This window comes from Mustela nivalis (genome assembly GCF_964662115.1).
Source record: "Mustela nivalis genome assembly, chromosome: 2".
Taxonomy (NCBI): domain Eukaryota; kingdom Metazoa; phylum Chordata; class Mammalia; order Carnivora; family Mustelidae; genus Mustela; species Mustela nivalis.
The window spans coordinates 181,005,608-181,031,340 of record NC_139021.1 but is presented as its reverse complement, the minus strand read 5'-3'; the positions used below and the strand labels follow the sequence as shown (position 1 = coordinate 181,031,340).

General features: G+C 53.3%; 1 protein-coding gene across 10 annotated transcripts in view; it reads left to right on the top strand.

Annotated features, from left to right (window-relative positions):
• UROS (uroporphyrinogen III synthase) overlaps positions 1-24,503 on the top strand; it is a 34,720-nt gene extending 10,217 nt beyond the window's left edge. For 3 of the 10 annotated variants that reach the window (XM_082721255.1, XM_082721251.1, XM_082721254.1), the window contains exons 4-11: positions 1,723-1,819; positions 4,353-4,427; positions 9,487-9,561; positions 14,520-14,600; positions 14,931-15,016; positions 15,979-16,077; positions 18,396-18,496; positions 19,422-19,737. In XM_082721255.1, the coding sequence (XP_082577381.1) occupies positions 1,723-1,819; positions 4,353-4,427; positions 9,487-9,561; positions 14,520-14,600; positions 14,931-15,016; positions 15,979-16,077; positions 18,396-18,496; positions 19,422-19,458 (651 nt within the window). In that variant the 3' untranslated portion in view covers positions 19,459-19,737. Of the gene's footprint in view, positions 1-1,722; positions 1,820-4,352; positions 4,428-9,486; positions 9,562-11,750; positions 12,137-14,244; positions 14,409-14,519; positions 14,601-14,930; positions 15,017-15,978; positions 16,078-18,395; positions 18,497-19,421; positions 19,738-22,115 lie in introns of those variants that run through there. The other 7 variants (XM_082721259.1, XM_082721257.1, XM_082721258.1 and 4 more) reach the window with 4 other exon arrangements.
• The last annotated feature ends 1,230 nt before the right edge of the window (positions 24,504-25,733 follow it).

Here is a 25,733-nt window from a genome sequence, read left to right as displayed (position 1 = left end):
GGAGGCAGGGTCTGGGGAGGGGGCTCACAGCCGTGCAGGCCTTTCCAGTCCGTCCTCCGGTTCACCCACCTGTCCTGACCACGCACTTCACTATTTTAGAGGCCCCAGGTTGGGCCACTGGGGTAAGACCGATGCTCCCCCACAATGTCAGGTCTGCCGCCAGGGGGAGCAGGGATCCGTCCTGCCGGACACTAATCTTAGTAAAGCCTTCCAGATGTTTGCCATCAAAGCTTCAGTGCTCAGGCAGCCCTCACCAGCAAGCACCCTGTCCCAAGAGGGGAGCACCTTCAGGGCATCTCCCAGGAGCCCTGTTCTAGACACGTGGGGGAAGAGCCAGCTGGTTTCATGGACTAGGGGTGCCCAGCCATGCTCCAGGGCTCCGTGCCACCTTTAGCACCAGGTTCACCCCTCTTGCTCTTTAAAAATTTTTAATTTTATTTATTTATTTGACAGACAGAGATCACAAGTAGGCAGAGAGGCAGGCAGAGAGAGAGGAGGAAGCAGGCTCCCTGCTGAGCAGAGAGCCTATGCGGGGCTAGATCCCAGGACCCTGAGCCAAAGCCAAAGTGGCTTTAACCCATTGAGCCACCCAGGCATCCCCCTCTTGCTCTTTATAGAAAGCCTGTTTTCTCCTTTGTTTGGGGCCAAATACTACACGATTCATTCAGTAATGTGCCCGACAGACACTGGACCGGCACCTGTTAACGCCTCATGCGCTGGGCTGTGTGCCGAGGGAACGAGGTTAAAAGGGACCCAGACCCACGTGCCCTTCCAGAAGCAGCCCTGAAAGGCCTCAGAGATCTCATTACTTGAGATCGCTTCTTGGACCTCGTGGCCACACAGATACTGGAGTTTCCACAGGAGCCTCTCCCATCCCCGCCAGCCAGCATGGCCCCTGAGGGCTTTTCTGGACTCTTGTCTAGCTAGCCTATGCTACAGGAAGTCAGGGCACAAGGCACGTGTTCGAGTCCTGGCCCTGCCTCTCACCATGGCCAGTTCCTCAGCCTCTCCAAGCCCAAGTCTTCATCGATGAGAGGACAGGAACCTCACGCAGCTCCTTGGGAACTTCAAGTGAGGGACACAATATGTAAAAAGAGCAATTTTCAGTAAATGTTGTCACAGTTACTATCTTTGAAAATCATGGCTTCAACATGGATATTGCCCTTTGAAGAGTCCAGTGGTTTTTTTAAAGATGTATTTATTTCCCTAGAGAGAGAAGGAGGGAGAAAATGTGAAGGGGAAGAGGAGGCAGAGGGAGAGAGAATTCTCTAAGCCAACTCCCTTCTGAGCATGGAGCCGGATGCCAGGCTCCCTCCAGGACCCTGGGCCAAAGTCAAGAGCAGGCAGCTTACCCAACCGAACCACCCCAGCGCCCCTTGAAGGTTCCAGCTTTAGTACAGATGCAGATCCAGCCCCGGCTGGGTCAGATGCGCCCCTCCCCCGCTCCTGCTACACTCCCACCCTGCATGCTCTTACCTCGCTCTCCCCTTGATTGTGAGCTGCTTGAGAGAAATGCCATGAACAGTGAGTTCACACCCTGAAAGGCCTAGAATAGTTCCAGGCATCTAGTCAGCTCCCGGCAGGTGTCCATGGAAGAGTGGGTGGATGGATAAACAATGCATGGATGGATAGAAGGAATTAGTTTTGTGAAGCATTTGGAAATCTGGAAAATGTTGAACTTGGCTGTCGTGTAAAATGTCTTTGTTGCGGTTTGGTGCATAGCTGTCTCATCCTGAAGGCTATGGAGGACTCATTTTTACCAGCCCCAGAGCAGTGGAAGCAGTGGAGCTGTGTTTGGAGAAAGACAATAAAACGGAAGGTGAGGGGCCTCTCCTCAATTCCACTGGACTTCCTTTACTCTGATTCTCCTGAGCAGGGAGACCGGATTCCAGAAATAGATTGTTCAGGCTTGAAACAATCTATTTGATTTTGAGCTCAAAAAAGTATTTACATACCAAGCTAGTTCATGTTTGTGTAACCTTTGGAGGAAGCAGAAAATGGCCTCTCTCCTTATAAGCAGACTGAATGTCCCACACAGAATGACAGGTTAGCCTCGTGGTCTCTGACCAGAGCGGGCACCTGGTGGTGTCACATGACAGATGCTGCCTTGGGAAAGAAAAGACAGGGCAGCCCCGCAAAGTCCCCAGACCCTGAGGGATTCATCTGCCGGTGGTCATTTCTCTTCTCAGAATATATTGGTGGCAGTCTCTTAACTCGAAGAGATGATGAGAAAATCCAAGCACATCAAAAAATGGCTGGTGCCATGCCAGGCACTCAATGACATGATCATCTCAGTCCCTTCTTCCCACTTCCTCCCTCCCTCCCTCCCCCATCAAAACACAGGAACAGAGCCCAGGCTTGAGACCAAACAACTACATTAGTCTTTCAATCAAATAGCTTCGTTGCTAACATTTACAGAGTGCCTAATGTATGCCAGGCTCTGTTAAATACTTTACATTCGGCATCTCATGTATTCCTGGACCACTGGCCAGAGGTATGCGTACTGTGGTCATCATGTCCGGTGTAGAGATTACTTAAAAAAAATACAAATCTTTAGGGATGCCTGGGTGACTCAGTTGGTTAAGCAGCTGCCTTTGGCTCAGGTCATGATCCCAGGGTCCTGGGATCGAGTCCCACTTCGGGCTCCTTGCTCGGCAGGGAGCCTGCTTCTCCCTCTGCCTCTGCCTGCCAGAGACTGTCTGCCTGTGCTCGCTCGCTCTCTCTCTGTCTCTGCAAATAAATAAATAAAATCCTAAAAAAAAAAAAAAACTATTAATCTCTCATTAAAAAAAAAACAAATCTTTAAAAATAAATAAATTAGTTAATTAATAAAATGAAATTTCCCATGGGAGTGTAAAGGGTAGCCTAACACTTAAATGTTCGGGAAAGTTACGCTCCTAATCGGATTGTAGGAAGGGAGAACTTGTGTGTCCTTGTCTTCTCCAACAGTAGTGAACACCCGGTGGCCTCAGCGTGTATTCATCCAGCTCATTTTCTCTTTGTATTTCTTTAATCCACAGTTAAAGCTGTTTGTTTGTGCCCTAAAATCGTAATGTTCTCTGTTAAATTGTGTTTGCTCGCGAACTGGAAAGTTATGGTCTTTACTTTGACTTAATGTATACATCCGAGATTATAGTTTCTTGACTGCTTTCAAATACATGTCCTGAATAAAACCAGTTGTGTTGCTCTATTAGACACTAAGTTGCTATTTTTATTTTTATTTTTCATTTATTTTTAAGTAAATTTATTTAAATAAATTTATTTATTTCAGAGAGAGAGAGATCGCAAGTAGGCAGAGAGGCAGGCAGAGAGGGAGAAGCAGGCTCCCCACTCAGCAGAGAGCCCAACGCGGGGCTCAATCCCAGGACCCTGAAATCATGGCCCAAGGCAGAGGCTCAACCCACTGAGGCACCCAGGTGTCCCTAAGTTGCTATTTTTAAAGAACAGTGACTTTTTCTTTAAAAGGCTGCATTTTTAGGGGCACCTGAGGGGCACAGTTGGAAGAGTGTGTGACTCTTTTTTTTTTTTTTTTTTTTAAGATCTTATTTATTTTACGGGGAGGGGGGAGAAGGGAGGGGCAGACGGAAAGGGAGAGAGAGAATCTCAAGCAGACTTCCCATGGAGCTCCACACAGCGCTCGACTCCACAACCCCAAGATCATGACCCGAGGCAAAACCAAGAGTCGGACACTTAACCAACTGAACCACCCAGGTACCCCAGGCTTGCAACTTTTTTTTTTTTTTAAGATTTTATTTATTTATTGGACAGAGAGATCACAAGTAGGCAGAGAGGCAGGCAGAGAGAGAGGAGGAAGCAGGCTCCCCGCTGAGCAGAGAACCCGATGCGGGGCTCGATCCCAGCACCCTGGGATCATGACCTGAGCCGAAGGCAGAGGCTTTAACCCACTGAGCCACCCAGGTGCCCCCCCAGGCTTGCAACTTTTGATCTTGGGATCATGAGTGTGAGCCCCATGTTGGGTGTAGAGATTACTAAAAAAAAAAAAAAAAAATTAAAAGTTTACATTTTTAAACTTCAATGTCACCTGCAAATTCATTCTTCAAGTTATGTTTATTTTCTGGTACATACTAAAAGTGCTTCTAGTACAACTGTGGAATAGAGTTAATACTCTAAGCAAGGCATACTGAAACATTTATGAAGTGATTTTTAGAAATTTGACTGCCGAATATGAACAGAATAAAAATGGATTTTTAGTTTGAGATGCTGTTCTTTATACGCGGTTATTAATAGTTTGCCTTGTTCTCAAGTGTCTTAGGATGAACAAGGAGCTCTGGGCAGCAGTCCGGATGGCCACTGTGGTGTTCGCTGCTCTCATCTAATTCTATGTTTTACAGTCTGGAAACATTCTCTGAGAGAAAAATGGAATGCTAAGTCAGTGTATGTGGTTGGAAATGCTACTGCTTCTCTAGGTAAGCAATCAAGGTAAAGATAAAACACCAAAAAAATGACTGTGATGTTGTGGTTTGTAATAAAAATGTGTATTTGGCTCTGTCCCTGTCCCTGGGACAAATCTCCTTTATAAAACTCTTGGTATTTGCTAAGTGATAAGAAAGATGAAGTTGCCCCCTTCTTTTTGGAAAGCTTTACTTATTTATTTGAGAGAGAGAGCTTTCACTATACTCTTACCAGCAGCATATTTGACTAATTATTCATAAATATAATAAGCAAAATATCATATTTTAAACTATAGTTTTTTGGGTTTTTTTTTAAATTTTATTTATTTGACAGACAGAGATCACAAGTAGACAGAGAGGCAGGCAGAGAGAGAGGAAGGGAAGCAGGCTCCCTGCTGAGCAGAGAGCCTGATGCGGGGCTCGATCCCAGGACCCTGTGATCATGATCTGAGTTGAAGGCAGAGGCTTAACCCACTGAGCTATCCAGGCGCCCCTTGTTCTTTTTTAAACAAACAAGGTTAAGTCATTGGGGAATGAAAAACTATTTTTCTTCTTTCCTGTAGTCTCTGTTATTACCATAGTCCCCACAAATGTGGGTTGGATTGGATCATTTGCTCCCAGAATCAGGCACATGGTTTACTAACTATTGCCTGTGTGTTATGAAGGATATTTCAAAGGACAGGAATGGAAGAGGTGCCTAGAGTAAGGCGGGGGCGGGGGGAAGGGATGCACTTCCACACCCCCTCCCGGTGCACTGCCTACCCAGCACCTCTCTGTGGCACCATTTGGGTTTTTATGAAGGATTCATTACAGAGGCATGATTGATTAAGTCATTGGTCATTGGTGATTAATTCAACCTCCTGCCCCACTCTTCTCCTTGGAGGCAAGAGACTACCCTCTCTAATCACAAGGTTGGTTCCCCTGGCAACAAGCCCCCATCCTTCAGGGCTTTCCAAACACCACCATTAACATAAACTCAGGTGTAATGGAAAGAGATCTGTTATGAATAACAAAAGGCAATTTTAGAGGCTCCTGGGTGGCTCATTCAGTTAAGGGTCTGACTCTTGATTTCAGCTCAGGTCATGATCTCAGGGACCTGGTCTCAGGTCCAGGTCATGATCAAGTCCCCAGTCATGCTCTGCACTCAGCAGGGAGTCTGCTGGAGGATTTCTCTCCCTCTCCTTCTGCCTCTCCTGCTTGTCCTGGTAAAGGTATGAGACAAATATATTCAAATATTGCTAAATGGCATAAGAATTTGGGTCATATATTTTCAGAAATACTTGTTCATATGTATTCAGAAGTTCTGTTACATTGATGCCTGGCTGGCTCAGTCAGTAGAGCATGCGATGCTTGATCTCAGGGTTGTGAGTTCAAGCCCCATGTTGGCCATAGAGATTACTTAAAAAAATAAATAAAATCTTTGAAAATTAAAAAATAAGGCTCTAAAAAATAAGCTTTGTACCCTCTGGCCCACTAATCCCTTTCCTAATAATCTAGCCAAAGGTAATAATCCAAAACAGGAGAAAAGAATTGGTTTTTATATGCGAATGTACATCATAGCATTATTTATAATCATGAAAAAGGAGAGCCCCCAATAGGGGAATAGTTAAATAAATTATGATACATCTATATGATGAATATATAGTTTCTTCTTTTATATACTTTTTATTTTGAAGGAAATTTCCAGAAAACTTAAGTTACAATACAAAAAGCTCAATCTTTCCTGGACCCCCGGGAGAGTAAGTTGCCAACATGATGTCCCACCAACCCCACATAGTTGAATGTAGATTCCCTACAAACGAGCACATTGTTCTGTATCGCTCCAACTTACCCATTCCAGAAATTAACATGCACATGCTAGTACCTCTTACTTCTCCGTAATGTCCATCGTGGCGGAAGGACAGCATTCAGAATCCTGTCTTGCCTTCGTCGGCATGTCTAGTTAGTTTCCTGAAGGCCAGAAAGGTGCCTCTGTCTGTCGTTGGCTTCGTGACTTTGACACTGGCCAGTTGTTTATAGACAGTCCCCTAATCTAGTGTGTGGGCCGGGTGTCCGTTTCCACTCTGAGAAACACTTCTGTCTTCTCTTTGCTTCAACTGTTCCATTCTCCTGAACTGATGTGCAGCTTTTGGGGGGAGCCAGAGGCAGCTCTCGGGCCAGAGGGCTCCTGCAGGATGGCCCCTGGTGACCTCAGTGCTCACACCACTGTGACATCCCCATCTCTTGAGCGGCGAGTTGCTTGACTAATGAAGAGCCGGTGCGTCACTTTTCAATACAGAGCAGCTTGTAGCTCCGGGCTCTGCGGACCATTGAAGAGGGGATGGGGCCCTGGTTACCAAGGAAATCGCCCCCACTCTCCCAACCCCGCCCCCAGCTCAGTTAAGAATTTGCTCACACCTTCCTTTCACTGTTTCTTTTTTTCTGAAGTAGAAGAGGAAAGAAAATTCTCGTGGCAACTTTGGACTTACACGTCACTTCAGCTCTCAAACATGACACGTTTGTAAATGGTCCTGTTCTCACGCCACCTTCAGGCTCGTCTCAGTGACACCCCGTGCAGGCTGCATCTCATTGTTCTGTCAAATGAGAAGAAAACCGAAGAGCAAAAGTGGGGATACGGGATGAGAAACCTGGGACAGAGCCGGCTAGTATGGGCTGGCCTCCCGTGTGCTCCAGACGGTAGAGCCTGGTCCCGTGGGATCTCCCCTCTCTTGGGAGAGAGGTGCTTGGCTGGCTCAGCTGGGACCCACACTGCTGTGTGATTAAAAGTAATGTCTATTACTTTTAAAAAAGAAAAGGAAAAAAAAATCTCTTAGGAGAAACCACATTCTACCTTAACATGAAAGTCAGTCACCCAACTTTTGGAACCTTCTAAGTTCACCTTCCCAGACATGGTGTCTCAGAGGACCTCTCTCTAGTGAACTGCTGGATGCTTCTGTTCATCCCGAAGCCCAGCAAGAGTGTAGAAAGTGAGAGGAACTTGAACATGGACAGCTGGAGGAGTCCCAAGTCCAAGTGTTAGTCATCTTTTGCTGCGTAACAATTGCCCAGAACTTAGCGGCCAGAAACAATAAGCGTTTAATTTCTTATAGTTTCTTCAAGTCCGAAATCTGGGAATGGTTAAGTTTGGGTCCATCTGGCTCGGGGTCTCTCACCAGGCTGCAGATATCTCAAGGCTTGACTTGGGGGTTCTGCTTCCAAGATCACGTACGTGGCTTCACATGGCCGTCTTTGAGGGCTGCCTTAGGAGACGGCAGCAGGATTCTCCTATGATAAGACAATCCAAGAGCCAGCACAAGAGAGCCTCCCAGCCAGAAGCCAGTCTTTTCATCGTCCAATCTTGGGAGTGATGTCCCATCACTTCCGCCATCTTCTCTCTGTTTGAATATCGTCAGTCCAGCCTCGCTCAAGGGATGGGGATGTCACAGTGCTGGGAGCACCGAGGTCACCAGGGGCCGTCCTGCAGGAGCCCTCTGGCCCAAGAGCTGCCTCTGGCTCCCTCTAGAAGCTGCTCATCAGGTCAGGAGAATGGAACAGTTGAAGCAAAGAGAAGATACAAGGGTTTCTCAGAGTGGAAACGGACACTTGGCCCAAGCCAGTGGTCTTGATGTCAAAGTCCATCAAGATTTATTTATTTTAAGAGATAGAATGATTGCACACGAGAGAGCAAGTGGACGGAGGGGCAGAGAAAGAGAATCTTCAAGCCGACTCTCTGCTGAGCGAGGAGTCCGACCCAGGGTTTGATCCCAGGACCCATGAGTCAAAACTCCAGAGCTGGATCCTCGTGCCACAGCCGCTCAGGCAGCCCATAAACCATATCTATTTTTTGAGTATTTTTCATTGCTTCATTTCCCCATGAATTCTGGGAGAATACTGAGATCATCGGTGTCTGTAACCTTAATGTGTCTTCACATCCCACCTGTTGATTCTTATGATTTGCCTTTGCATTAAGCATTTTCTTTTAAGATTTTATTTATTTGTGAGAGAGAGCAAGAGCGAGCGAGCACAGAGGCAGGGGGAGAGCAGGCAGAGAGAGAAGCAGAATCCCCACTGAGCAAAGAGCCGGGAGCCTGACGTGGGGCTCCATCCTAAGACCCCGGGGTCATGACCTGTGGTGTACTGAGACCCTCCCAGTCCAGTCAGAGGAGGGGCGGCCCGGCCAGGGCGACCGTTCACTGTAAGCAGGGCTTTGTTCCAGAACAAAGTTTACGGCGGCATGTGACTTTTGACTCTTGGGTTCGGGACACTAGCAATGACCTGTAAATGAAAAGCTGACAGTGTTGATGTGAAAGCTGCAGTTTGTTATTAGCCGGCGGGTCTCACGTGAATCCTAAAGAGAATGGCCACAGCCCCTCCTCCGTCAGGGGGTGCCGCAGCCCGTGGACAGGTGGCGAGTGCGGACGGCGCAGGGGCCGCGGCGCTCCTTCGGCATCATCTGCGGACGGGCCAGCCTCTCCCGTGTGGAGGAGCGCACAGGGCCCTGGGGTGGGGGTGGGGGGCTGCACCTGCCGCGCTCTTGACGGGAGCTGCTCCCCCCTCAGCCCAGAAGGCCCGTAGTTGAGGTGCCGGACGTCTTTGCTGGCAGGATCCCGGGGAGCCTCTCCGGCCCTCCCTTCCGTTTCAGTCTGGCCACGCCAGCCCACAACACCCTTCTGGACGGGGCTGGCCTCATCTCCCCGACAGAACGAGGCCCCTCGCATGCCCTGTGAGACGTAGCAAATCCTAAATGCTCACCACCTCCTCACTGGCCAGTAAGAAAGCCGCCTTTCTTCAGCTCCCCCTGGATGGCCAGGGTTCGCTCTCATCATCTTGTAAAATCTTTAAAGCAGTCCCCTGTGGCTGGTGTCCTCCCCTCGTGTAGATGAGCTCAGTGGGGCTCGGAGAAATGGGCGCATGACCCAAAGCCACACATCTAGGAAGGATGGGCCCAGGGCCCAGCGCCCTCACGTTGGACACGGTGCCTGCCGTCATCCCGTACCAGCCTTCAGGAGGAGACGTTCCTGTGCATTTGCACATTAGCGAACAACCCAGGAAGGGAGGTCTTTAAGGAAAACACTTTTCTTTTATTGTTTTTCAGTGAATAAAATCGGCCTGGACACAGAAGGAGCAAACTCTGGAAATGCAGAAAAGCTTGCAGAATACATTTGTTCCCGTAAGTAGAAAAAGGTCACCCCAAGTGACCCCCATTTACTCTTTGTTTCTTGGCCTCAACCCCCCACCCCGGGAGAGCAACATTTTCTGGGTGCGTTCTCCGTGGTGATGCTGGTTGGCGCACAGTGTGCAGGTTGCTTGTGGGACCACAAGCTCCTCTTCCTGTGTGTGTCTGTGTTGCTGGAATTCAGCCTGTCTCTCTCCGTCCCCTCCACCAGAGGACTGGAGACAACAGGAACATGACACAAACGAAACATTCAGAGACAAATCCCAGGAGACCATCTGCAGTGATGCTGCCAGGAGTGGAGGCGGGCTCTTGCCACTGGGAACCTTCCCTGAGTCTGTTGAGTCTGTGTCTGCTCCTCGCACCCCCCCACCCCGCTCCTCTCAGGGGCCGCCTCCTTCTCCAAGCAGCCCACTTCCTGGGAGCACGTCCCTGGGCAGCATGTAGCCTCAGACCTGAGATGGCACTAGTGTGGAGGGGTCTGCCTTTCATTGGGGTTTCAGGCTTGATTGAAGCAAAGATGTGGGGGAGCTCTTGGAGCAAGAGGCACGGGAGAGCCAGAGGGGTTCCAGCAGAGCGGTCCTCGCCCGTATCTCCCGTCCTCTCTCTGCCGGGCTAACCCGGCAGCAGACACTGGCTCTTGCGTCCTCTCGCTCCTGCCCATCAGTAAAAGTGAGTCGAATGATCACCGCCCCATCATGGGCTGTTCACGAGGTATTAGATACTCAGATCAAACACACACGATGCCAGCGTATGCCGGGCTCCAGATGGCCCCCTGCCCATCCCACAGCACTCAACAGACATGCCTTCCCACTGCTGCTTCTGCCCCCACAGAGTGTCCAGGGCTGCGGTGGAAGCTGCTGGCGGGCCGTGGAGCAGGGCAGCTGGAGGGAAGGTGCTCCCTGCCCCTCTGGTCACAACCGCTACTATGTCCCAGCCCAGCATTTTGCTTTAGTTGGCTGATGTCTCTTAAGTTTTGAAAAATGCTCTTCTTACTGAGGGGGTATGTTTCAGAGACCCTCCAAAGCCCCAGGGACAAAGGAGGTCAGCCCTAATGCAGTGACCCTCTGGGCCCCATCCTGGCCGAAGCAGGTGCTGGCCTGGGCTGGAGTGGAGGACCGAGAACCCAGCACTGTGTTCCCATCCAGGGCAGCACCGCTGGGCCTCCTGCCCCGGTTCGTGTCCACCACTCCATGTGAGCTGCAGGGCCTCGGGGGCTCTTCGGCAGGACAGTCCCCTGGCCCACAACTCTAGTGGCCAGCTCCATGGCACTTTGGCCAGCCACCGTGGCTCCCTGCACACTCTGGTTTCCCCCCCTCCTGCATGGCCGTCTCTGCTCAGCCTTCCTGTCGGTGCTGCCAACAGAGATTCTGTCCTTCACGTAGGCTCCCATGTGACAGGGACACCACAGGCTGTGTTCCTTCCACGTCCACTGTCCTGGAGACTGTGGTCCTCCTTAGGCCACCCCCACCACACACATGCCCTTTGTGCCTCACCTTGTCGCTTAACCCACTCCTGCCTCATGGCCTGGCACACAAGTGTCCCCATGCAGTGTTTGCTGAGCACTGTTCAGCTGCTCTAGTGGGACAGGAGGGCATGTGGGGGGTGAGGCAAGAGAGGGCTTGGTCCCTGCCAAGAGGCCTAGCCAAGCTGAGCGGCCATTTTCCCAAGCGTCAGCCCAGGCCTGCCAGGAGCGCACTACCGTGCAGCCAGGCGTCAAAAGCTGCTGAGAAGCCACAGGCAGTTATGCCGGGGTCCAGGGGTGAGCACAGTCCTGGGAGCCTCAGGGTCCTCGGGCCCATCAGACTGTTTTGAGGATCACTAAGCCTCAGCTCTTCCAGGACGAGAGGAACATGTGATTGGGTTTTTCCCCAGAAGTTCACGGTGTGGGGTGCCTGTGTTCCAGAATGATCCAACGCCAGGCTCTTTATTTCTAATGTTCTTAGGAGATAATGGTCACCATCAAACAGTAACAAAGCCATTCTGTTTTAAAGTAGAAATCAGTGTACATGGTGGGGCTTGGCATTCCCCGGGGGGTTCAGTGCCTCCTTGGTTCAGGAAGATGAAAGGTTCCATGGGCAGGACAGCATTTATCTCTGTCTCCAGGGCAGATGACCTGGCTGTGCGCACCACTGACGCACGAGTTCTAGAAAGAGATGGAAACTGAGTCATTTCCTCATTCTCAGGTCCGGAGGCTCCATGCTCTGCACACGCAAGCAGGAAGTGTCCGTGTCATTCTGAGATATCACACGGGTGTTTCCACTGACGGACTCAAGGCTTCGAGGGGAGATAGGGACACACTCTGCCTTATCTCCGCAGAGACTGGGCTGCACCCTTTGTGAAGCCTTTGTTTCTTTTGCTCATTTGTAACCAGCATGCCCGTGTGTCCTAATGAATCTTCAGTCGCAGTTAGAATATCCAAATACGAATCCTGCTTGACTGCTAATAGGGACTTTAACCTTGGTTTTACCAAGGCATCAATGATTTTCTCCCCCAGCAAGCTCTGAAACTGGATTTTAAAAGCTAAAAATCTACTTCCAGTGTTTGCGGTCAACAGGCCATTTCGTAGTTACTGCTTCTCTCTTCTACTTCACACTTTTTACTATGCGTCAGGTGCCGCTGCAGGCTCATAAAACTATTAACGCATTTAGCTCATTGTTCTGGCAGAAAATTCTCCCCTTCCAGGAGATCCGCTCTAATGGAAAAGCGAGCAGCAAAAAATGGTAGAAGGGGGCATTACAGCATTCTGCAAGAGAGGGGGTGCACCTGAGTCAGGCAGAGGGGCGTGTGGTTATTTGAAATGTCCCTGGCTCGGGGGCTGCCTGCGGCCACCCCTGCAGCCTCGCCGACTTGCTTGGCCCTCCTTCCCTCGCCACCAGCCCTGCTGTCCGGGTTCTCCACCATGAGAATCTCTGCACGGCCGCATCTCCCAGCCCTGTCTGGGAGGCCAAAATCAGTGCCGACCTGGCAGTAGATGGAGCTTTCCGGCCACAAACATGTTCTCTAGTGAAATGGCATTTTTTTTTAAAAAAAGCAGCCTTTTTACCTTAATTTCCACATTGACTATTTATGGAGTCCCCAGCCCCTCTGCACAACCCTCTCCTGGGATTTTCAGCGCTCTTGCTGGCCCTCACCCCCACAGCCCTGTTAAAGGAATGGGCGGCCTCTGAGCCCTGGGAGTCACCATTCTGAGTCATCTCTGTTGGGTGAGGCCCCGGCCAGGCCCCCATCTCTCCCTGTTGTTCCAGGAAAATTCTCACACCTCTGCAGAACCAGCCAGCATTAGCATTGGCCTGTGTGAGTTAAAAATCTGCAGACAGTAAACTTCTCCCCCACAAAAGATGGGTTCTTTGCCTCTGACTTCTTGAAGGGGGTAGGTCCCAGGAAGGATAGTTGTGGCAGATCTCCTCTTGGCAGAAGAGAATTCTACTGGGGCATTTTCAGGTTTTCCTCCTTTGCTGAGAGTGTCACGGGTTTCCACAAAGTCAGCTGGGTGGATTGGGCCTGCATGCGTGGCCTGGCTCTCCAGGCACTGATGGTGCGGTGAGAGAAGACAGTCATCTGCCCTGTACCAGGACACACATGCTAAGCTCCCATTTTCTGAGCTAGTGGCCAGCTATCCGAGAATAAGCACGAGCAACTCAATATTGGGCCAGATCTTCCGAAGAGATGCTTTGAGGAGCAAATGCTGGAATCTTCCAAAGGCCTCTTGCACACGTCTAGAGCTGGGCTTCCTGGACTGGCAGGCCCTTGGTTTTTCTGCTGGATTCTCGAAGCTGCCCCAGAGCAGGTGGCTGCGGGGCTCTGTGGGAGCAGCTCTGGCCCCAAGAATCCTGCATCCCACACGCCTAACTTCATGGATGGAGGACACTGGAGGGACACCTGGGCTCTGGGTAAGAAAGTTGCACCTGAACATCGCTTTGGAAATTTGTCTCCAAGGACGGCATCTACAGCACATGAAACATTTCCTCCCACTAGAAGAGAGCAATCAGTGGGCATCTATTGTCTACATTCGAATTGTTCCCAATTCCTTGTGTTCTTTTATGTCCGTGCTGATAGTTACAGAACAGCTTAAATTAAGAACACATTGACCAATACGTAGTTATTGAATAACCTGGAAAAAGGAAGTTGCCCCTGTGGTTGGGCTTGGCCTTCGGGGAGATGGTGCTGGACGGGAAGAGCTTGGGTTGTTCCTTCCTCTGACTGCAGTCCCCACAGAGGCGTTCGGGGAGATCGGATGGGGACAGAATAATGCGCTTGTGCGTGAGCAACAGCCACTAAGACTTCTTCCAACTGATGGACGGACGTCGGAGGGGAGTGGTTAGTTTGATCAAAATGTTCACATTTGGGGAGGCTTCGCTCATCGGTTTTGTTGGATGGTAACATCTCAGGTCAGAGCGCAGACCGCATGCCATCTTCATTCTGCAGAGCCTGGAGCTGGACGCACCCTTAGGTCTTCCTAGAGTGGAAACGGGGAGCTGGGTGGGAGGCAGGGCCCTTCTCAGCAGGCCAGGTCCCTCCACAGCCACCCATCCACCCTGTGGGCACTTAGCCGGGTGGCCACCGTCCTAAGGGGACAGTAGGCAGGCAGCTCGTCTCTCTCTGGGGATGGCTGCCCAGCCACATGTGGCTGCTGTTTCCTGCCACCTTGTGAGCGTGGGCCCTGGCTTCTGACTCCAGCCAGGTGCAGAGCGGCATGCTAGCTCGTGCCTGCTGCCCAACGCCGCATCAGGACCAGAGGGGCTGGAGGGGCCTGGGGAACAGCAGCCCCGGCATATGGGGACCCCCATTTTCTGAGCTCCATGACCGAATCCTCTGTGATCTTCCTACAGCAAGGTCAGCTTCTTCCCTCCCACTCACAGTCACCAGGTGGGCTGGAGGTGCTGCTCCCCATGTCCCGGGCACATGCACCCCCTTCCTGAAAGGGCTAACAAAGTCTGGTTCTTTATCCACAGGGGAGTCACCGGCATTGCCCCTTCTGTTTCCCTGTGGAACCGTCAAAGGAGAAATCCTGCCGAAAATGCTCAAGGATAGAGGTGACGACTGTGCATTGGCTTGTGGGCACAGCCCCCTGCTCTGCCCTCTCAGGGCTGCCGGGAGCCTTTGCGGTCCGCGTTCGGGGTTGGCTCCGTGTGGGGCCCCCAGGGGAGAGTGGGCCACCCCTTATGGTCATCTTTGGTGTGGGGTGCAGGCTGCTGGCCTGACCGTACCTAGGGGCCCACAGGGTGTCACAGCCTTTGCCAAGAGTATGGTAGTGCTGGTGCGGACAGACCCTGGGGCAGGTCCCCCTACAGAGGACAGTCTCAGGAGAGAGCCCAGTGTTCACAGTGGAACAAAGCCTGTTTTCTGATTTTGATTGTGCCCAGGGATCCCCATGGAGAGCATAACTGTCTATCAGAAGATCCCACACCCAGGAATCCAAGTGAACCTCAACAGTTACTATTCGAAGCAGGTGGGTGGTGCTTGCAGGGGGAGCTCAAGGTGGGGGGGGGGCAGGAGGGGGCAGGCACCTGAGTGGTGGAGGCCTGGGGACAAAAGGCCCAAACACACCATCCCCAGTTGCACGACTTCCCAAGGCTCCATCTCTGTATATATGAAATGGGAACAGATCCCTCCTGTAAGGTTTCTAGAAGGATGAAAGGAGATAATATGCATAAAGCCCTGTGGATTCCACCCCAGACCTAGTGGGCCTGGGCAGCTAGGGGCCCTCCTGTGACTGTCCATCGTGTGGGGCACCGGGGGAGCCGCAGGGGCAGACGCTGGGAGGGGAGGCGGGGCCCGTACTGGGAAGGCCCACAGTGCCCACTGAGGGTCTGCACTGAATTTGGGAAGCCACAGGGGCCTCTGGAAGCTTCAGGCAGGATGGTGGGTGGTGCCTGTTCTAAGCTTTTCCACATCTGTCCTCAGTGGGCTGCCTAGCCTCCCTCTCCCAGGACAGGCTTCCGAATGGCCTGCTGGCTCTGGACATCCCGTTAGTGCAGACCGAAACAGCCAGTGCCTCTTCTGTCTCCTGAGAAGGGATGCAGAGCCGACAGGGAGCGGGCCTGGACTGCCGTCTCACTCATCAGGGCCACTCTGGCCGTGTGAGCTCCTGGAATCGTCTGCTCGGCTGGGCATGGGGGTCCACAGTTGCCATGTCCTCTGCCAGACAGACCGACCTGTGGGCCAGCGGAGTGATGAGGAGCAGCACCCAGCCTCCCCAGAGGCACCCTGCCCTCTAAATGGAGCCTCACCTGAACTTGGCTTTGGCCTAGGGAGCAGAGGCGGCCACGTCCACCAGGAGCCCTCCTGCTGTGACTGTGTGGGGGCTGCCTCCTGGGGCTCCAGGGCTGATGGCACCTGGCTAGAAGAACCAGGGGAACGTTCTCTCTTCTTGGCCCGTGCCGACAGACTGGTCTTGTGCTCTCCCTGCAGGGCGTTCCGGCCAGCATCACCTTCTTCAGTCCCTCCGGCCTTACGTACAGCCTCAAGCACATTCAAGAGTTATCTGGTGACAGCATTGATCGAATTAAGGTGAGGTATTCAGTGGGCTTTTGGTCTTTTCAGATTTTTTAAAATTCTTGCCAATTGTCCTAGAGTTTCCGTGTAAAGTCAGAGCACTCCTGACCTAGCAGACAGCATGATGTCCCTGGAATGGCCGGGCTCTAGAACTCTCTAGCATCCCTTCCTGGCTGGTGCTCTTGGACAAGTTACTTAATCTCTCTGAGCCTGTTTCCTCATTTATACCACGAGGATGATGATTCCTCTGTGGCCTTTAGAGACACACAGTCACACCTTATCTGCCGGGGATAAGCCCTCCGGGTGGATGTCTGAAACCACAGCCACTACCCAGTCCCGACGGGGTGTGTTCTTTCCTACCATGCATCCCTGTGATGAAGTTTAATTTCTACATTAGGCCCCGTCCGAGATTAACCACCACTAACAATAAAGCCGTTACAGCAGTGTCTTGTGATCACAGTAACGTGATCTCTCAGGATGCCTTGCTGTGGTGCACGCACCGTCTTCCTCCCGAGATGTGAGATGGGAACATGTCTCTGTGACGAGACAAGGGGAGGGATTGACGGAGGCCAGTGACGCAGCGTGAGGCTGGGCTGGACTGCAGTTGACTGCGGGGAACTGGCGGTGTGGACAGTGAAACCGCGAGTAAGGGGGCGGGGGCTGCTCAGGGAGCTGCAGTTGAGGGGGCTGCTGTCTGTGGTCTTCTCCGACAGAGGAGTCTCAGGACCGGATGAGAATTCGGGCCAGTCCTTGGCCAGAACCTGGCATGTCCTTTACCTGGTTTCCCATCGAAACGTCTTGGCTTTATCTGTTCTAAAAGCCATTCCCTCTTTTCATGTCTTTTAATTCAAAAGTTTGACATTCCCACTTGTGCGGGACCCCATTTGCTGGGCGACTACAAGTAACGACGAGGCTTCTGGGGCCTGTGACAGGAAAGCTCTTGAAGTGGCTGCAGTGGGATGGAGGAGAGGGCGGACAGGCCACCAGCACGCGCGTCCTCATACACAATGAGCGCCCTTGCTTTACTCCGGGTGCGTCTCACGGCCTGCGGACTCAGCGCCGGCTCCCGGTTCTGCAGGGGGTACTGGGCCCAGAGCAGTTGTGTGTCTTGCCCTGGATCTCACGGGAGGAAGGGATTTGAACCCAGGAAGACAAGTGCCACGTTGTTAGCCGTGGTGACACCTGAGCCATGGCCAGCTGATGGAACATTTCTGGGCAGTCTCTTGTAGAATGCGCCCTCCGGTCCAGTGGCAGGAATCAGGCAAAACTGGGACCATTGTCCTGACCACAGGTGAAGCAGCTCAGGCCCAGAGAGGTTAAATGACGGGAGAGGAGACACTCAGGGTTGGAAGGATTGAGAAGATTAGAACCTGACGTGCAGGCAGTTAGTGACCGGCCCACAGTCCGCCCTTTCCTCCCTGGAGGCTGGGAGAAACCAGGGTGGTGGGCTGCCCCCAGTTCTCGCCGCTGTGACGGGCCCAGCAGCCTGGTAACCGCGGTCTCCACGGAGCTGCTCTCTGGGCTCTCAGGACTGCCTTCCTCTGCTTATCAGCGTGGTGCTTTCAAGGCTCCCCCGGGCTGTGGCCTGTCGGGATTTTGCTTCTTTTTGTGGCCATGGGAGAGTCTGCGCTGGGGCCACAGCACCACATCTTCAGCCGCTCCTCGGTGGCGCTGGGTCCGCTCCTGGGCAGGCAGGAGTGATGCTGGGCACCAGACTACAGTTTTGAAGCGGACGCGTGTTTCCATTTCTCTTGAGCATGAACTAAGGAGGGGAATTGCTGGGCCGCACGGTCCACTTTAGGTCTAACTTTGGTAATTTTGAAGAATCAGTGTCTTCCCGAGCGGCTATAGCTCTCCACTTCCGCACCAGCCGTGTGGGAAGGTTCCGGTTCTTCCGTGTCCTTCGCAGAACTTGTCATCTTTGTCTTCACGCTCAGAGCCGTCCTGGCGGCCGGGGGGGGGGGGGTAGTTTTCCTACGACCCACGACGCCGAGCAGCTGTCCCCGCGTGTGCCGGCCGTTCTGTTTGTCCTTGGGACAAGCGTCTGTTCACATCCTTGCCATGTGTCTGTGGCTGGTGCTGCTGGGCTGGGCGAGTTCTTGGTTCCTGGATGCAGGCTCCCTCACGATGTGCAGAAATTTCCCCATCCCCTGAGTTGTCTTTTCCCCTCTGTGATGGTGTCCTCAGAAGCAGGACAGTTTTTCCATTTTGGTAAAGACGCACTTACGTGGCTTTCCCTTTGCTACTTGGGCCGTGAGCGGCGGAGCTAATCCCAGGCGTGAAGACTCGCCCTGTGTCCCTTCTGTGTTGATGGTCTCCGCTCTCACACTTAGGTCTGGGAGCCACTTCGAATTCACGAGTGTGTCTGCTGTGAGGTGGGGCCCAGCGCCATCTTTTCCTCAGGGAGTTTCTCGAGGAACAGCTGCATCATGAGGTGGAGCCGGGGGAGGGGAGCTTGGGCTTCCGGGGGCAGCAGCCTCTGTCCTGTGGCTCTGACATGCCCCAGAAAGTGTCCTGAGATTGTTCCCTGCGCCACAGCTGGCCCCGGGAGGGAGAAGGGAAGGGGGTGCCGGGTAAGGGCTACCATCGTCCCAGACCTTCCCCCGGGCAGGGGTGCGTGCACCCAGGGTTGGGGTGGGGTGACGTGCGTGCTCTCCCCGCCAGAGCAACAGGCCTTACTTCCCCCGTGCTAGCCTACCGTTTAAGGGCAGCTGTACCCCTTCTATAGGTGAGGAAACAGGGCCAGAGGGGCTATGTGACCTGTGAGGACACCTGGGCAAGGGCCGGGGTCATCACAACGGAAAACCACATTCAGCCCCAAGCGAGGCTCTGCAGGTGACCATCAAACATGCCATGTTCAGGAGAGAGGAGTCCCGCTGACACGGCTCAGGCCACCAAGAGTCTCACTCGGAGTAACCGTGTTCCCCCGCCGAGCGCTCGTCGGTGGCGGGCCCCGGCCAGGTGCTTGCTTGCACCGGCCTCTCGTGATCCTCGCAGCGGCCCCTGGGGAAGGCTGTTATCCTGTTTTACAGATGAAGGGACAGAGGCGGCAGGTCACTTGCTAGGGCTAGGATAGTAACCTGACCCTCCGCTGCTGAATTTTCCTGGGGTGGGGGGGTGTGTGGGGGGTGCAGCCGGGGCCCTGCCACGCCCGGAGCACCTCGCACACTTCACTCTCTGCTCCACGTGGCCCCCCCACCAGGGCAGAACCGTGGGCCGCTAAGGCTTGTGGAGAGGCAGCCAAGATGGTAGGAGGGAGGCCCCACGTGAGCCCCAGCGACCCGACTGGCCCCAGGCCCCGCCCCACTGTCCTCCTGGCCCCACAGGTGCGCTGAAGCTCCCCCTCTCTCCCCCTGCAGTTTGCCGCCATCGGCCCCAGCACAGCCCGTGCGCTGACCGCCCAGGGCCTGCGTGTGAGCTGCATGGCTGAGAGCCCCACGCCGCTGGCCCTGGCCAAGGGTCTCCAGGTGGCCCTTCAGGCCCCCAGCTGCTGAGACGGTGACCATTCCCGCTGCGCTGCTGTCCCCGGCCCAGGCACCGTGCTGCTGCTGCAGGGAAGCGGTGAGCCTTCGGCAGGGCCTCCACGCCTCAGCCTCGTGCCTCCTCAGGGCCCCTGGGGCTGGCGAGAGCTCCTCCGGCAGAGGCAAGAAAACCAAATAAACCGCCTGGCTCCCAGCGCCGACTGTGTTGTCCCTCGCTGCGTGTGGTTTTGCACACAGAGCCGTGTCTGCGGGGGAAACAGATGTGCCCACGTTCCGAGAGCCGCCAGAGCCGGCAGGAACGAGAACATCTGTGTAGGAAGCAGCTCCGTTCATCTTAGAGAAGGGACCGAAAGTTCCTGCCTGTGCGCTGTGGGCAGTTGCTGTGCCGATAAGGAGAGACCATCTTCCCTCCCGAGCTGAAATGCAGCTGAGGCCAGGCAGGGCCTCTGCGGGATGGGGAGGTGGGTTTACACAGAAGGCCTTTGTCTGCAAGGTGCCAGGCCTGCGGACAGGCTTGGGGACTCTGCCCACAAACTTTATTTCCACTTTTAAAATCTTGGCCTGGAACCTGAGCTGGGTAGACTGCAACCCGTGTCTGACCTGGCGGGTGTGTCATGCTGGCAATCCTGCCTTCTTCTTATTCCCCTTAACGATCTGAGGCGGGATGCCACTATGACTCCTGTGTCTCTGGGGAAGAACCTGAGACTCACGGCATTAAATGCCTTGCTTAGGGTCACCCAGCGAGTGAGTGACCAGCCAGGATGCTCTGCAAGGGACTTGGGGACGTAAAGCACAGAGGCCCAGACTGATGGCACTCCGGAGCTGCCTCACCTCCATATGACCTCGCAGAAAAGTGAGGACCTGGTGATAATTAGTGGTGTGACCTGAGCGGAAGTTCGGCGGGTACCATGATGGCCCCATACTTTTTGTCTGCGGTCCTGTTTCTGAGGGCAGGTCAGAATCCATCCCACTGCTTCTTTCTGATCTGAAAGTCAGGTCTGGATCAATGGGGTGTGTTTAGAATTGCTGCTGCTCCCAGGGAGCCTTTTTCTGCTGGAGTCCCCTTTTCTGAGCCTGGGGAAGCCCCATGCCCCAAGCAGCCCACGCTGAGGTGGGTGCTGCCACCAAGCAGTGCCCACCAGGCCAGGCTGCTGCAGCAGCATCTAGAGGCCAGCCTCAGGACAGAATGTCGGCACCGGGACCAGAGATGGCTACACGACCCTCAGCGTCCAAGGGCTACAGTGGGTGCTGCTGTGTGAGGAGGGACATGCAGCTGTGCCACCCTGGGTGGTCGTGTGGGGCCGACGGGACCGGGGCTTGTGGAGGCGGTCCCCTGACCATGTGCCTGCAGGTCAGAGCCCTGCCGGATTGCTCCCGATTATATCCCCACACTTTTGCTCTGCCTCTGACCCACCTGCTGCCCGCTGTCCCCTGTGTGCACATAGCCCCCGACTGCCATCACCCCTACACAGGAGGCCCCACTGAGGTGTCCCCTGGGTGAGGACAGGAACCAGCCCTCCCACAGTGGACAGGGCCTGGGCTGCTTTGCAGGGACAGGGAGTAAGTGCAGTGTCCTGAGGGTTTGGGAAGCTTGGGCTGGGGGAGCATGAAGACCAGGAGGAGGGGGTGGAGTGGAACTCTCAGAGCCCCCGTCTCCCTGACACCAGGGGGGTCACTCCTGCCTTCTGAGCTGCAGTCTGCCCACCTGTCAATGAGCTGTCAGATGAGCTACTGCCTCCAAGAGGTGTGCCCTGCAGCTCAGAAAACTACATCTAGAGCTCCCCAAAGCTGCCTTGAGATCTGCATGGAGAGCTTATGCTGGTGGGTAGTAAGCAGTGTGTAGCATATTGTCATACACAAATAATACTGCACAGCATTTACTGCTCTGAGCTGAGAGGTCTGTCTGGCGGAAAGCGTTGCCGGAATGGCAAAGGCGATGTTGGGGTCATGGCCCCGACACCTAATGAGTTCTGAGTACCTGGGGATCAGAGACAGCATAGCGTTTGCCCTGGAGGGGCCTGCAAACATCCAGAGAGAACAAAGTCAGGAGGCAGCTGAGTTCCACATAAAGAGCCTGTATTTCACACAACAGGCCTGTGGCCTGGAGATAGGGGGGCAGGCCACCTCTCTTTGGACAGTTGCCAGAGCACCGCTCTCTGAGGTTCTGTCGCTGGGAGCCTTACCGCAGGGAGCTGGAGACAGCAGAGTCTCGGGTTGGCCTTCTTCCAAACCAAGTCACCTGCCTTTTGTGTCGATGCCATCGATTGTCATATGTCCCTTCGGAGATTGTATAGTAAGCATTAGATTTGATTTTTCTTTCTTTTAAAGTAGGCTCCAAACCCAGCATGGAGCCCAGCACGGGGCTCGAACCCATGATTGAGACCTGAGCTGAGATCAAGATCGGTCACTTCACTGAATGAGCCACTCAGGTGCCCCCAGAATTCTTTTTTTTAAGCTCATTTCTTACAGCTGCCTGGAGGTTCTCAGCTGGGCAGATCTCGCTACTGACTGTACACACCTCTCCGCCCTCCTCCCTTTCCTACTCACTTCAGTGTCCTGAACACTTTGCAGCAAAGACAGAGGACGCAGCAAATCAGCAACCATGCGATAAGCAGTAAGCCGCAGCCAATGGCAATCATAACCTCCACGTCAGTGGCCATCGTCAAAGCGTCTCACACACCTGCGCAGAGAAGTGCGGGCGGGCGGTGACTGCAGTCTCCTTCCCCCCGGCCCCCTCGCGACCTCGGACCACGTCCTTCTGTGGGGAAGCAGGAGCCCCAAACCATAGAGCCTTCTACGTGTAAGCGTGTGTGACTGCTCCCGGGGAGGCCTGGGGGCCCAGGCTGGCCATGGGGAAAGGGGATTTCTTCACAGGTGGAGCGTGAGTGAAATGCAAAGTCCAGAGTGAAGGAAATCAGAAGATCAGGGAGTGGGAAGACTTTTTCTCTCATTCACGGGCAGAAATGTGTGGCTGTAAGTCACGCCCAGGCCTGCCCTTGCACAGGTGGTTTCCAAAAACTTGGGCCTTTGAGATCAATCCATAGTCAGAGGCAGAACTCATCCCTGACTGTGTATCAGGCTCAAAAATCTCCCATGGGAATAATTAAGGGAAAGTCTCTTTCAAAATGTTATGCTGTGTGAAGTTGAGAATATGCAACCCCATATTGTACAGACATGTACTTCAGGGGGGAAAAAAGTCTTCAGTCCTTCCACTGACAACTGGATCATGCCATCTCAGCATTTAAGAAGATTCTAGAAGCTTCCAGCCAAATCCTTCCCCAAGCTCAGATGAGGAGTGCCCTGCACAGACCAGGAACCAGCTTCTCTAGGAGCCCCTGTACCTCCTGTCTGTACTGTAGACCACCTGCTTTTCTCTGCCATTTTTTCTCCTAAATCTGATTTCCTTAAAATCCAATTTACCTGGAGTAAGCAATTTAAACAGTAGGAACCTTGTGACACCGGTCAGGCTACTCAGAGGCTTTGAAATAATCAGGAGAAGAATGTTCCAAGAGAAGGGTAGACAATCCCTGGGTCCAGGTGCCCGAGCCAGTTAGCCCTGGGCAACCACAAAACACAGCAGAAAAGACCAATGTTAGGGAACAAGACCCTTCCGTCATAAAGCCCTAGCGGGTCCCCCTGCCATCTTTACAGAGAGCTGCCGTGCACGTTTAAAGACCTGACTTTGAGAAGCGCCGTCTTCTGCCAGAGGTCGCAGGATGGACAGGCCCTGACTTGGTCTTTCAGACCCAGCAGAACTCAGGCTGTGTGACATCAACCCTCAAGACACCAGCATTCAACCACAGAGTTCTCAATTCTGCTCCGTGTTCGGAACGTTAGCCTCCCAGGAAAGATTGTGCCTAGGTGGCATCTTGAATAATTTTGTTCTAAATCTTGCACCTGTGAAGGTTTTGGTTTCCCCAAGAGAAAACATTTAGGATTATCTTCTAATCAAAACACAGTTTCAGGGGCACCACAGCAACTCAGTGGGTTAAATGTGTGCCTTTGGCTTAGGTCATGATCCCAGGGTCTTGGGATGGAGCCCCACGTCGGGCTCCCTGCTCAGCGGCAAGCCTGCTTCTTCCACTCCCACTACCCCTCTCCCCTGCTCGTCCTCTCTTCTCTCTCTCAAATAAAATCTTTAAAAAAAAAACCAAAACACTAAACAGTTCGAGATTCCAATTAAAAAAAACAAAACAGACAACCCAATCATGTGGAAGGTGAATACGACCCTTAAACCTGAAAGTTGCACTTGGCTTTGGCCACACGGTGCAATAATTCTCTGTGGCCATTTCAGATGTACATGTCCGTTGACATGCATGCATACGTGAAGTGTGTTGCTAAATGCAGCTGACACATACACACTGTCATGATTGACAACTGTCAGAGTGCTTATATATATTATATATGTAAATGACACATGTCTATGACAGGTAGGACACAGGGCACAGTAGGAAGAAACTCAAGTAGGGCACCGGTTGTAGCCCGGCCCCTTTGGCCACGCGGTGCAGAGAGCCTGCCAGGCCGACTCCGTGAGATGAGGGATGAGCTTCCCGGGCCTCTCACGGGAGTCCAGGTACACAAGCTGAGCAGGTCCGGTGGGCACGTGTAGGGACCAGCAGCCCCCCAGCACTGGGGCCAGCCCCTCTCTGGCTCTATGTAAATGTTGGGTGCCACGGTCACGTGGGAAGTACCACTGGGAGTCACTCGTGCTTCTCATCTTCATTTGGTTCTACAGAAAGTATTCAGGATGTCCCTTACAATCAAAAGCTAATTTAAAATGTGGGGGGCACCTGGGTGGCTCAGTTGTTAGGCATCTGCCTTCAGCCCAGATCTGGTCCCAGGGTCCTGGGATCGAGCCCCACATCGGGTTCCCTATGCCCCTGCTTGTGTGGCCCCCTCTCACTGTCTCTCTGTCAAATAAATAAAATCTTAAAAGTAAATAAATAAAATGCAATGAAAGAGGCTGGAGTTGAAAATGTGAACTCTGCCTGGGTGCGCGTGATCCTGTCAGATGCTGTTGCTCAGTTTAAGGCATGATGATGGTGGTGTGCTTTACTCTTTTTCCCCAACAGTCTATCCTGCAGAGACCCATACGGACATATTTATGCACAGGATTATATCGGATGCCTGGGGCTTGCTTCTGCAGCAGATGCGAGGCTAACGATGAGAAAATACATGAGCCACACCTGTCTCCTGACAGCAGCTGGCTAGGTGTCCTCTCCTGCCACAGCCCCAGGAGTGACCACGGAGCGCTCCCAGCTGGTGGCGCTGGTTTGGGAGCTAGGAAAGCACATCCACAGGAGACACAGTTGGGGGTGGGCGGTCTGTGGGTCTGCGGACACAGCTGAATGTGAGCGACCCTGCGGGGGGAAGGTCACCTAAAAGATGTGACTGCCGATTGTCCCGTGAGCTGGACTCGGGCATGCCACGCCAATGCTCCTCACCCACTCCCAGTGCTTGGAACGTGGGTTCCATTCGGCTTGCCTTTCCCGCTCCCAGACGCTGTTCTAAGGACACAGCTTTGAAAGGTGATGTGGTGTCGAAAACACCTGCAGAGTTTATGGGACTGAGCCCAGATAGGGCCTCCTGATGAACCTCCAAGATCTGGCAGATGGTTGCAGGGACCCATTACACCTGGACAGCCCTGGGAGGGTTGCAACCCCATAGGCTCCCCACTCCAAAGTCATGCCTCCCTAACCCCACTCGTTCCTGTGTCCCCACCTGGTACGGGGCCGGCCCCAGATGTCTCTGAGCTGACAGGAACTGAGTGGGGCTGTGCAGCTGGCCTGACGAGCAGCCCAGTTCCTTGTGAGTGCAACACCCTGCTGTCACTGCGGCCGGCCTTGTCACTGCAGCATCAGTGTGAGGCCAAACGCCTGCTCCAGGGACATCACTAGGAATGGATCCCCCTGCGTCACAGCCTGGTACGGTGCCCTGTCCAGAAACCCAATATCCTAGAGACCCCTGAGGGATCTTAGGCTACAGGGCCATCAGGCCAACCTGGCACAGAAGGGCTGCTAGGGCACGCTGGAGGGACTGCAGTCTACACCTGCCTCGGGGCTGCACCCCCTTTTATCCATCTTCCACAGAGCAGCTGGGAGGATTCTTTTAAGTTTATGTATTTACTTAAGTAATCTCTACACCCAACGTGGGATTTGAACTCACAACCCCAAGATCAAGGGTCTCCTG